Consider the following 12,927-nt stretch of genomic DNA (forward strand, 5'->3'; position numbering starts at 1 on the left):
AGGCGACTGGTGCCCCAGCTGATGGCCGTGGTAATCATGTCCTCATTAGACACCCACCCCGACACACTCCTCAGGATGATTTCAGTGTTGCTGTCGCTCTCCTTGAAAATGATGGTGAACTTCCCCTGCTTCCTGATTGTCATGATGTTGACATGCCCCGTGATTGCATTACCCTTGCTCATATTGTGTGACTATTCTGTTCTTTTATTTTTTGAGTTTGTTTTTGTGATCTATTTCATAGATCAAGAGACAGAATGAAGACTACTTTACTTTTATTGTACTTCCATTATTTGCTTAAATATGACCTTATACATTTAATCAACAGATAAGGCATTGTCCATTTGCTAATCATACAAGAATGTGATGTGCAATGTGGCAGTTGTACTTGATCTTTGTACGTAGAAAACATCTGGTGACATCCTCATCGCCCTGGCATTGCCGTGCTGTGGCTGCAAGTGAAGGAGACACACAACACCATATAAGGAGCAGAAAGTTACTATCCCAGCTGAAGACCAGACGCTACCATGGACTCACGCATTTAAAAAACCTTGTGTTACATTGCAGCTTTGTCTTCCTCTTGCGTTTTCTTGTCAGAAGACACGTCTCATGTGCAGCAGATGCCTAACTAAGAACTGGATGTCTCTATTGCACGTTTCTTTGTAATAAATCCATTTGCTGTTAACTCTAATCATTGGTCATCTCTTCTTCGATCCGTGAACACACGTAGGGTCCAACTAGCAAATCCCTACATTATGTATAAGTCACTTACTTACTGCCATGGTCATAGCCACAAATGTCAGTTTAAACCCATTATCAGAAGTTGTGCATCTGATGTAGGGTCAAATGAGTACGAAGAGCTGGCAGACATAATTGAAAGTGTCTATTTGAGTAAAGATGTGATGAAGCTATCTCCACTGGGACAGACCTTCAGTATTGAGGGACATCAACCACAATGTTGTGAACCACTTTGCTCCCAAGATGTATCACTTTGGATATGATGGGATGAGAAACCGGTAAATGACAATTACTGAAATAGTCTGTAAGACATCAGTTAACTTTCAAAAGACAAATCTGGCAGTTTGAAACAAGGGCATCACACTGTGAAGAAACTAATGCAGGATTGTACATTTAGCCACGTGGCGATTTCTTTCATGTCCTTCTCCTGTGAAGGCGTTTCTGCCCTAATGGTCTTGAAAGACATGCCAGGCTGTCTCCATTACAAATGGGTTTAGGCAGACTGGGTAAAAGCCTTCGTGGTAAACAATGCAAGCCAAGGCGGTTCCATCCAACTTCTGGGCTGTTTCTGTAATTTCCTTAGAGTAGCGGCATTCTCTCTGGGAAGGTATTGGGTGGCAATTTCCACATTTACACCTGGTTAAAAAATATCATCAGTTAAAATAATGTTATGTGGTTTGTTTTAAGCACAAAGTTGTATTTCATTACTATCTTTTGCTCACCAAGATAAGGCTGAAATAATGCCGCTGTGGCATAAAGCCCTATCATTTATTCATTCATTATCTTCTGACTAAAATGTGAAAACATGACAAACTTGAATGTATGCAAAGCTACCTTAACAACTAAGAAATGGAAGGTTTAGGTTTTTGTTTAATGCCGACTTAGTCGCTTGTACAACAAAAACAAAATGACTCACTGTTCTGTGCAAGCAGCATCAGATGTTCAAACGTGTGTGAATTAGATTATTTCGTCAACAAGGTGTACGGTATATTTCTCTAGGCACCTACCAGTCTGTGTTTTGGGTGCAAAGCTCCAGCTCAACATCATTTGGTCTCGCCGAATACCGTCCTTGTATTGCATTCGTCAACTCTGGTTCGAACAAGTATGGTTGAATGGGATGTTTTTTGAACATGGGAAGAATTAGAAAATTCCTCCTCTTCAGTTCCTATCTCTTCCACAGAGCATTCCATAAAAAGTTCTTCATCACTCCTGTCTATCTCCTCGAGATCCCACTCGCAGCATGTATGTTTGTATGTATGTATGTTTGTTTGTATAGGAAGCCATTTTCTTTACTGGGGTTGTCTAGACCTGACGTCACACGGAAGCAGCTTCAACAGAGCCTCAGTTTGAAACAGCCACTGGGGGCATTCAGATTCCAAAGAAAATGCACTTTATATAGCGGGCAGGATCATGCCCCGACAGGACATTTAGCTGCCCCTGTAAAAATTCACAGTGTCTGTTCCCTCCTGGAGTAAGGACTAATGCTAATCCCAATTTGAGCAAGCCATCTCTCCTCAACAAATAAGCACGACAATCTGGTGTCACTAGTACTGGCAATTTGCAAGTGTCTCTCACGGGGTGTGGGACAGACACCACAGAGAGTTCCCCCCGGGCAGTCCGCACAAACACTTTGTCATCAGACATTAACCAAGCCAGGAATACGCTCCCTACAAACAGTTCTGCAAGCGCCAGTATTACAAAAAAGGGTCATAGTTTTACAATTTATTATGAGCTGTACCTCAGGCTTAAACTTCAAATTATAAACAATGTCTTCTTCAATGGGTGTTTGTAAACCATGGTCAACATCATATGCACAAACATCTTGCTGGGGAGAGGGCTGCTCTAGGCATGCAGAAATATTTCCAGGGCCGGTGCTACGGCCTGCAAGGTTGGTTTGTGCATTCCTCTTCTTCTGCCAACTCAGCTGCTTTTCTTCACTGTATCTGTAAATGTAAAACACATTCATGTGACAATAATCATGCTATGAGAGTTTTAAGTGTTACAAAATGTGTGTCTGCGAATGTAACTAGGGCTCATGTGTCTTCCAAAAAAATTCCTCAATTCCCTGTGTATATTTGTGCAGGTACCAAACTACCATAACCTGCCATTGTGACAGTTTTGAGGTTAAACGGGAGTGACTGCTTATTTAAACACTAAATTAGATGGAGAAACAAATTCCAACAGGCATTTCATGACAATATAATAATTGGCTTCTTATGGTAGAACAACGGCGGCGCACGTTTAAGGCTTTGGCCTCACAGTTCTGAGGACCGGGGTTCAATCCCTGCCGTGCCTGTGTGGAATAGCATGTTCTCCCCGTGCCTGCATGGGTTTCCTCTGAGCACAACGGTTTCCTCCCACATCCCAAAAACATGCAACATTAATTGGACACTCTAAAATGTCCTAGGTGTGATTCTGAGTGTGACTGTCATCTGTCTCGATGTGCCCTGCGATTGGCTGGCAACCGGTTCAGGCTGTACCCTGCCTCCTGCCTGTTGGTAGCTGGGATAGGCTCCAGCACTCCCGTGACCCTTGTGAGGAAGAGCAGCTCAGAAGATTGATAGATGGATGGACACTAGAACAAGCAGAAATTCTTTATTGACGTAGCACTGAGGAATTTCACATGCAACAAATTGACAGTAACTGGAAGCAAATTAGGGAATTTATTAGCTTTGATGTGGAAAACCATTTTTGTGATTGACAGAACATTTAAGTAATTGTTGTGTCAGGACATCTGTTGATGATGCAGGTAACAGGCCTTTTGACAAATTGGAAAAAGAAAGATGGGTTGAGGTGCATTGATAACACTATTGTCTTTTCTTTTCATATGATGTCTGTTTATGGTATAACATCTTCCGTACATGCAGTCTTACCGAAACACTGGCATCCACGAAAGTGCAGCAGATTGGGAAAAACAAAAGTGTTTTAACATACATCGACGCCTCTGATTTTCCAAGTGAGTATAAATTGTCTGATCAACTGGCAGCAGGATTTGAGTCCTCAAGTTGTTGGTGCACAACCGACAAAAATGGAGACTGAATCAACTGCATTCATTACAATGTACAAAAAAAAAATCGGGCAGTTGGACAGAGAGAGGGTTTGAAGCTGTGCATGAGCAGTTATCTGCTACTTCATTTATGGCATTCCAGGGCGGAGTCGCTGTTGACATGTTGGCTGAGAGGGGGGAATCCTGTGCTATGTTTGGAGAACAATGCTGCGCAGTGAAGGCCAACACACAGCTATGGAGTCATGCCACCGAGGGGCTTCGAACCCTTAATGGCTCATTCCGGTATTGACACCTCCGTGTGTGAGAGACCTGGATAAATGCCTTCGAAAGATACAAAGCCCTGTTGTCCTAAAATTTGGTATCAGTCACTGTTTTTGCAGCAATTTTGACCTTGTGTGGATGTTTTTGCATTCCCTCTCTATGTATTCTCATTGTAAAACTTATTAACACAGCTTTCCACAAAGGAACAGGTCGTGGAGATCTATCCTTGAACTGCAAATAGAGTGACGCCGATTTTCCATTAAATTTGTCTGACTTGTTTGTAAATCCAGAATGAGTAAAAACGTTTTTTTTTCCCTGTGTATGTGTATTTGTTTTCAGAAAGCAAATACATAATAAACTGGAGGGAGATGTTAGAATTATTGTTTTATCATGTATTTGTTTCTATTAGTCTTGCTCTGAAGTGTTCTCCTTGGGAGTGGTATGCGTGACCCAGAGTGTGACCCAGCAGCGCCAGGAAGGGGATGCCCCCTGCTGACTTGGAGCAGATACTCCCGAACACTGGTAGGCAATGTCCCCCTTCTAACCATAAGCAGATACCCCAGAACGCCATTAACATGTCTTAAAAGAATGCCATGTTGCTCTCTTGTGGGTTTATCAGGACACTGTTGCAGCCTTGAAGAAACATGTACCTTAGTGTTTGTGTTGGTGTAGCCAGCTGTTTCAGCATTTGTACAGAGTGAACTTGTAACCATGTAACCTTTTGACCTGAAAAAGCAATAAAAAAAGGTAGAACGGTGAGGTTGACTCAGAACGTGGTTCGGAGGTGCAGCTGGTCAGCCGAATCTGTTTTTGTGATGAGTCAATTAAAGATTTCTTGTCTCTAACTTGCATATTAGTCCAGCGGTTAGGTATGAACCCGACAACTGGGAAAAAAGAGGGCGGGATGATTTCATTCACAGGCAAAGTAACATGTGCAAAATTGTTAGTTGAATTACTAAATGCAATACCACTGCCAAAAAACTGTTACTGTATACAAATGCCTCACACATACATCAAACATAGATATGATTTCATTGGGAAATGCTTTCGCTGATAGAATACTAAAGGAAACTGTATTAGGAAAAATTCAATTTATGATAATTGACACAACTACAAATCTATAACTAGATACATTAAGAGATATGCAACAACTAAGTCCCAAAGCTGAACAAGAACTTTGGAAGAAAAATGGCGCAACATTACAAGAAAACCATGTATGATAACAAATCTATCCTGCCAAAAGAAATTTATATACATAGGTGGCCATTTTGAACAATGTTTTTGTCACATATCTCAAACAGGAGGGATATGAGTCTATACATCAACATTATACACTTTATGGCTTTTATTCTTATTCGAAAAATGTTTGTAGGACATGTTTGATGTGCAAGACAAAATCTGCAAGTAATTTGAGACCATGTACAAGATGGTTCCACACACCTACACCACAATATCCATTTCAAATTATCCATATAGACTTAAGTGAATTAAACCAAAGAGACGGAAAATTAAAAAAAAGGTTTGGTCATTATAGATGCCTTTTCAAATAGAACTCTTTCCAACCAAACATTAGATGCATTGATGTGTGAAAAGAAAAAAAAGAGAGAAAAAAATGTATTGTCATTACCCAAATGGGAAGGTCTCTTTCAGGAGTTATTGACAACGCCAACAGCTTTAAAAATAGCAGAAAGGAATACTTCAGTTAATTTCTCTCATTTTAAGGTTATTGATTTTGAAACCATTGTTAATACTAATTTGTTTAATCGGCTATTTGCAAGATAGGTGTTCTCATTCCCACTCTCAAGGTCGCTGTAATCTGGTTACACGGGATAGTGGTATTTAGAACCCCATCGTCTCAACCCTTGAAGAAAACAACCCAGCCAAGGCATTTAGGGAGTGAGTCTGCTATCATAATGGCAACTAAACAGTTAAATTTTGCTGTTGGGTGTTGGATGAAAACAGTTATTTTAATTTTTCTGTTCAAGTGGTATCTGCTGGAACCACCCAAGGTCGCAGAAAACAAATTGGATAACTACGTACCAAAAAAATAATAATTTGAGTTCATTAAAATAACACAGTAGATCCGTAAATGTAAAACCACATTCTTGAGACAATAATCAGGCCATGCAAGTTGCAAGTCTTACAATCTGTGTACCTGTGAATGGAACGAGGGCGTATGCGTCGTCCAAGAATCCTCAATTCCGGGTATATTTGTGCATTTCCCAAACTACAATAACTTGCCATTGTGACAGCTTCGAGGTTAGAAAGGAGTGACTGCTTATTTAAACACTAAATTAGATGTAGAAACAAAGTGCAACAAGCATTTTCTGACAATATAATAATTGGCTTCTTATGGTAGAAGAAAGGCGGCAGGGTGAAGCAGGTGTAAAGTATTGGCCTCACAGTTCTGAGGACTGTCGTTCAAATCCCGGCTCAGCCTGTGTGGAGTTCTCCTGGAACCTGCGTAGGTTTTCTCTGGGCCCTCTGGTTCTCCTTCCACATCCCAAAAATGTGCAACATAAATTGGACACTCTAAATAGTCCGTACGTGTGATTGTGACTGCAACTGTCGTCTGTCTCAATGTGCCCTGTGATTGTCTGGCAACTAGTTCAGGGTGTACTCTGCCTCCTGCCTGATGACAGCTGGGATAGGCTCGAGCACTCCCGTGTTCCAGGCTCTAGATGGACAGCAGAAGTTCCCGGAAGACTGGACTTACGACAGCCAAGGTAATCAGAGAGACAGGCAGGAGAGTACTTGGTGTGTCTTCTGGTAGGAAAGGGGAGAGGGAGACTTGGTGGTGGAACCCCAAAATACAGGGAGTCATACAAGGAAAGTGTGCAGCAGGTAAGGGTGATTAAGGATAGAGATGGAAATTTGTTGACTGATGCCAGTAGTGTACTAAAACAGATGAAACGCACATGTATGTTTGGCACCATTTTTACGCCGGATGCCCTTCCTGACGCAACTCTTCTTGGGGAGTGGAAGCCCCAGTGGGATACAAACCCACAACCCCTGGTTTACCAAACCAGTGCTCTAACCACTGAGCTACGAGGCCTCTCTAACCAGAATTATTCGAATTGCTACAAAACTGAACCACACACATGTTCACCATTGTTATGGATTAGTTTTAGCTGACAATCACTGAGGAATTCTTAAAATCAAGTGAGTCCCGTGGTGAAGTAAGTCGCACATTAGCCGGTTCACCTTGAGTGACGTCAGAGGCTCCGCCCCCGAAATGAGTTGTTTTTCAGGTGATGGAAACTAGGTCAAAGTACGCAGGCTTTAATTCAAAAACAGGATACGTATTTTATGGTACAGTTGAACAAATGTTTTCATCTAGATAAGATAATTTGCATTAGAAATTCGACATTACAATCCCATTAAATAACCCTTTGAAGTGCCAGGTAACCACTAGTGAAGTATTGGTTCTATTGTTAAATAAATAGCCCTTTGAAGTACCAGTTTTATCTTTTTTTATGACCAGTAGAGGAAGCCGTGATTGAGGCCCCGTAGCTCAGTGGTTAGAGCACTGGTTTGGTAAACCAGGGGTTGTGGGTTCGTATCCCACTGGGGCCTCCACTCCCTGAGAAGGGTTGCGACAGGAAGGGCATCCGGCGTAAAAATTGTGCCAAACATATATGTGCGTTCATCTGAGATGACACGCTGTGGCGACCCCGAAAGGGACAAGCTGAAAGAAGAGGAAGCCGTGATTATGTCACGTGAATTTGTGTGACCCTGCCCGAATGTGCTTGACCAGTATGACTTCAGGTGGTCTCACCTCCAATGCAAGACTCATCAAAACAACAAACATATGTCACATCTTCAAAACAAATCACATCAATGGTCAGTAGTCAAAAACCAAAACCAAATAGATTAAAACATAACCAGTCAAAATTTAATGAAAGAGGCCGTTTCTTTTTTGTTTTTTTTTTCATTAAACTTATTGATCCATCTTCTAGAGTCACGAGGGTTTTGGGTGTGTCATTGTCATCTATCCCAGCTGACTCTGGGCAAGAGGCAGGTACACCCTTTATTCATCGCCAAGCAATTACAGGATACAAATCGATATTCACAATCACATTCATACCAAAGTTAAATTCTGAATCATCAATTAAGCTCACGTATGTTTTTGGAATGTGGGAGGAAACCGGAGTAGCACAGAAAAAAATAGACGAGCCTGAGAACAACACGTAAACTCCCCACAGCGGGCCAAACCCTAGATCCGAATCCCTCTGAACTATGAGGTGTATGTGTTAACCACTTGAACACCGTGCCGTGAACATGCAACTACAGAAAATGTAAAATAAATATTTTTTTTATTGCAAATCAGTCAATATTTCTAGATCATTTGTCTAACAAAATAATTATACCAAAGTAAATATGAACTATGGGTGTATCGGAGAATTTATCAACGTTGACAGGAATTTTTGCTGGTTTCAATAAATGTGTACTGGAAACAACTCCTTGTTCATTTTTTTATTGTCATCTTGGGTCACAAACTGTTCACTGAATCATCATTATTGCTTGTCAAAATCTCTATTCTTGTACTATTAGCTTTTATCTCCATCATGCTCAGAAACTCTCCACTTGGAGAAACAGTGCTTCACCAGCTCAAACTCCTTCCCCTCCCGAAACTTCTCCACTTTATGTAACATGATTGAAGCTTTGCAAGTAGTAGTCTCACATCAAACCATGCCACTGTTGTCACAGCAAGGCAAAAGGGTGCGCTCTGTCACTTTTTTTTTAAGACCACAAGTTTAGCTTGTCCAATTGCCAGTGATTTCAGCAGGATCTGCTTTTCAGCTAGCCGGAGCTGGACTGCCACACGAGCATGAGGCGATAGATCAGGTTGCTGTAACAGGTTACTGTCCACCTGAAAGACAATGCAGAAGTGATCAATCGACAAAGGCCTTCTAATGTGAAGAAAAGGTACACTGTATTGCATATATAAACAATCGTTCTAACCTCAGATGTAGTCTTATAGTTCTTGAGCAGCAGCGTGACTCTGGTCTCCAGAAAAGTCCACAGTTTGATTTCATTCCCCCAGCTAACTGGGTAATCAACGTTGCTCAGGTTTAATATCTTATTGATGGAGTCTCCCCCAATATAGTTTTTCAGTTCTTCTGTAATAAAACAAAATCAGAAGTCCAAGAGTAAAACTACTAGTAAAGAATGGAAGTCCACAAATAACACATTAAGGAAGTTCAAAATTGTTTAGAATCTCCCTTTTCTGTGGGTTTGCACACATTTGCATGTTCACCCTGTGATTGCAGGTATTCTGTCCAGGTATGACAGCTTCATCCACCAGGCCAAAGTCAAAGCTTTGGTGCTGTCGACAAGTCTCCATATGGACAGGAAGTGAAGCATTTGGGGTTTTGGTGCAAGCGACACAACCTGGAGTAGAACACGCTCAAGATTGTGGAGATGATCATGGTCCACAGGAAGCATCCTTCACAGCTCCCCCTCACACTGTCCTACTGCCCTATATCAACTGTTGTGAACTTTCCTGGAAATGCAGTCTCTAGGGACCTGAAGTGGGAGACCAACATAAACTCCATCCCCAAAAATGCCCAGCAGAGGATGTAATTCCTGCGGTTTCTGAGGAACCAAGGCCTGCCACATGAGCTTTTCAGGCAGTTCTATGCAGCAGTCATTGACTCAGTCATGTGTTCATCCATCACATCCATCGTCTAGTTTGGTGCCACCACAAAAACAGAAAAACTCCAACTGCAACAGACTATCAGGACTGCAAGAAAAATCCTCACTATCCTCCTATCCACCCTTGAGCACTAACATGCTTGCAGAACTAAGACAAAAGATTGCAAAATCATCTTGGACCCTCCACATCCAGGTCACCATCTCTTCCAGTTCCTTCCCTCAAGTAGGCGCTATCGATTAGTCCAGAATAAGACTATCAGAAATTCAAATCCCTTTTCCCAATAAATAGTGAGACAACTCTCCGCTTATCCTCACCACGGATGTGGACTGTGGAAACAGGAATGGATTGTCTCGCAGTTTCCCGGAAATTTACTCATAACAACCCCCAAACATGTGGGAGAATATCGATAACAGAGGACAGCATACGAGCAGATTACCCAGGACTGGATTGTGGGCTACTTCAATCATGAGTGAGCGGCTGTGGTTGCGACAGCGAAGGGCCAGAAAAAAAAGAACATGAGTCAATGCAAAACACTGACACCAGACGTTCAAACAGCTTTAAGCCACTTTCACAAGACACTGGCCAAGAATGTGCATACCCCATCACCACTGAAAAGTATGAAAACGATATCCGTTAAGAAGATAAAAATGGCAACCCAAACATTCATAGTTTGTGATGCCGCTGTGCTCTAGCTGGATGTGAACGCCAAGGTACTGTGTTTTACCATTTACACATTGTCTAAAATCTGGAGTTCACTCATCTCAATCCACCTAGAAAATTTGGCATTCTGGACCATTCACTCTGGAGTTGCCCACGGGGAGAGGCGCCGATCAGGTGTGGGTATACTAATTGCCCCCTGGCTTGGGGCCTGTACGTTGGGTTTTACCCCAGTGGATGAAATGGTAGCCTCCCACGCCTCCAGGTTGGGGGACGGATCCTGACTGTTGTTTGTGCTTATGCACCAAGCGGCAGTTCAGAGTGCCCACCCTTTTTGGAGTCCTTAGAGGGAGTGCTGGAGAGTGTCCCCTCTGGCGACTCCATCATTCAGCTGAGGGACTTCAATGCCCACGTGAGCAATGACAGTGAGACCTGGAAAGGCGTGATTGGGAAGAACAGCCCCCACAATCAGAACTTGAGTGGTCTTCTGTTATTGGACTACTGTGCTCACCATGGATTGTCCATAACAAACACAATGTTCAGGCATAGGGGTGTTCACATGTCTACTTGACACCAGGACACCGTGATGATCGACTTTGTGGTTGTGTCATCGGACTTGCGACCGCATGTCTTGGACACTCGGGTGAAGAGAGGGGCGGAGCTGTCAACTGATCACCACCTGGTGGTGAGTTGGCTCTGATGGTGGGGGAAGATGCCAGTCAGACGTGACAGGCCCAAACATATTGTGAGGGTCTGCTGGGAATGGGTGGCAGATTCCCCTGAGAAGGAATTTCAACTCCCACCTCCGAAAGAACGGCTCACGTCCCGGAGGAGATGCGGGACATTGAATCCGAGTGGACAATGTGCTGCGCCTCCATTGCATTTCTGGTCCACCGTCCGGCATCTGAGGAGGGGGAGGCAGTGCACTATCAACACTGTGTATAGTGGGGACGGGGCGCTGCTGACCTCAACTTGGGATGTTGTGAGTCGATAGGGAGAATACTTTGAAGAGGACTGTAGGATACCGAACCCCATGATACGGGCTGCTCGGTCCCTGTACGTCCGGTGTCAGAGTTTGGTCCCCATTGCTGGCAGTAAGAAGGATTTGTTTCCGGTGAGAGTTGGACTCCGTCAAGGCTTCCACCAACATGCCTTCCCACGAGGAAGCTGAGTCTGGGTATTCTGGGGTGGATTCTTCTATCTCTGGGGTTGAGCTCACCGAGGTGGTTAAAAAGCTCCTTGGTGGCAGGGCCCCCGGGGTGGATGAGATTCGCCCAGAGTTCCTAAAGACTCTGAATGTTGTGGGGCTGTCCTGGTTAACACGCCTGTGCAACATCGCATGGACATCGGGGACAGTGCCTCTGGATTGGCAGACTGGGGTGGTTGTCCCCTTTTCAAGAAGGGTGACCAGAGGGTGTGTTCCAACTACAGAGGGATCACACTCCTCAGCCTCCCTGTCAGGTCTATGCAGGGGTACTGGGAGGACGGTCCATCGGGAAGTCGAGTCTCGAATTCAGGAGAAGCAATGTGGTTTTTGTCCTGGCCGTGGAACAGTGGACCAGCTCTACACCCTCTGTAGGATCCTCGAGGGTGCATGGGAGTTCACCCAACCAGTCTACATGTGTTTTATGGACTTTGAGAAGGAGACTGTTTCCTTCAGGGAGTCCTGTGGGGGGTTCTTCGTGACTATGGGGTACCGAGCTTGGTCCCTGTATGACCGCTGTCAGAGTTTGGTCCGCATTGCTGGCAAAAAGTCGGATTCGTTTCCGGTGAGAGTTGGACTCTGCCCTTTGTCACCGATTTCGTTCATAACTTTTATAGACAGAATTTCTAGGCGCAGCCGAGGCATAGAGTGTGTCCGGTTTGGTGGCCTCAGCATCGCATCTCTGCTCTTTGCAGATGATGTGTTTCTGTTGGCTTCATCAAGCCGTGATCTCCAGCTCTTACTGGAGTGATTTGCAGCCGAGTGTGAAGCCGCTGGAATGAGAATGAGCACCTCCAAATCCGAGTCTATGGTCCTCAGTCGGAAAAGGGTGGCGTGTCCTCTCCAGGTTGGGGATGAGATCCTTCCCCAAATGGAGGAGTTCAAGTATCTTGGGGTCTTGTTCACGAGTGAGGGAAGAATGGAGCAGGAGATCGACAGACGGATCGGTGCAGCGTCTGCAGTGATGCGGACTTTGTATCGGTCCATTGTGGTGAAGAGGGTGCTAAGTGAAAAGGCGGAAGCTCTCAATTTACCAGTCGATCTACATTCCTACCCTCACCTATGGCCATGAGCTGTGGGTTATGACCGAAAGAACAAGATCCCGGACACAAGCGGCCGAAATGAGTTTCCTCCGCAGGGTGTCCAGGCTCTCCCTTAGAGATAGGGTGAGAAGCTCGATCATCCGGGAGGGGCTCAGTGTCGAACCGCTACTCCTCCGCATTGAGAGGAGCCAGATGAGGTGGCTGGGGCATCTGATTCGGATGCCTCCTGGACACCTCCCTGGAGAGGTGTTCCGGGCATGTCCCACCGGAAAGAGACCATGAGGATGACCCAGGACACGATGGAGAGACTATGTCTCGCGGCTGTCTTGGGAACGCTTCGGGATCCCTCCGCGATTGCAAT

At 44.2% G+C, this 12,927-nt stretch overlaps 1 protein-coding gene across 6 annotated transcripts in view; it reads right to left on the bottom strand.

Moving 5' to 3' along the window:
• Positions 1-8,464: 8,464 nt before the first annotated feature.
• The window catches only part of setd3 (SET domain containing 3, actin histidine methyltransferase), a 135,294-nt gene continuing 130,831 nt past the window's right edge, over positions 8,465-12,927 (bottom strand). For 5 of the 6 annotated variants that reach the window (XM_061842766.1, XM_061842765.1, XM_061842769.1 and 2 more), the window contains 2 exons: positions 8,969-9,126; positions 8,465-8,876 (listed from right to left, as the gene is read on the bottom strand). In XM_061842766.1, the coding sequence (XP_061698750.1) occupies positions 8,736-8,876; positions 8,969-9,126 (299 nt within the window). In that variant the 3' untranslated portion in view covers positions 8,465-8,735. Of the gene's footprint in view, positions 8,877-8,968; positions 9,127-12,927 lie in introns of those variants that run through there. The other variant, XM_061842771.1, reaches the window with a different exon arrangement.

Source organism: Syngnathoides biaculeatus, chromosome 15, assembly GCF_019802595.1.
Source record: "Syngnathoides biaculeatus isolate LvHL_M chromosome 15, ASM1980259v1, whole genome shotgun sequence".
Taxonomy (NCBI): domain Eukaryota; kingdom Metazoa; phylum Chordata; class Actinopteri; order Syngnathiformes; family Syngnathidae; genus Syngnathoides; species Syngnathoides biaculeatus.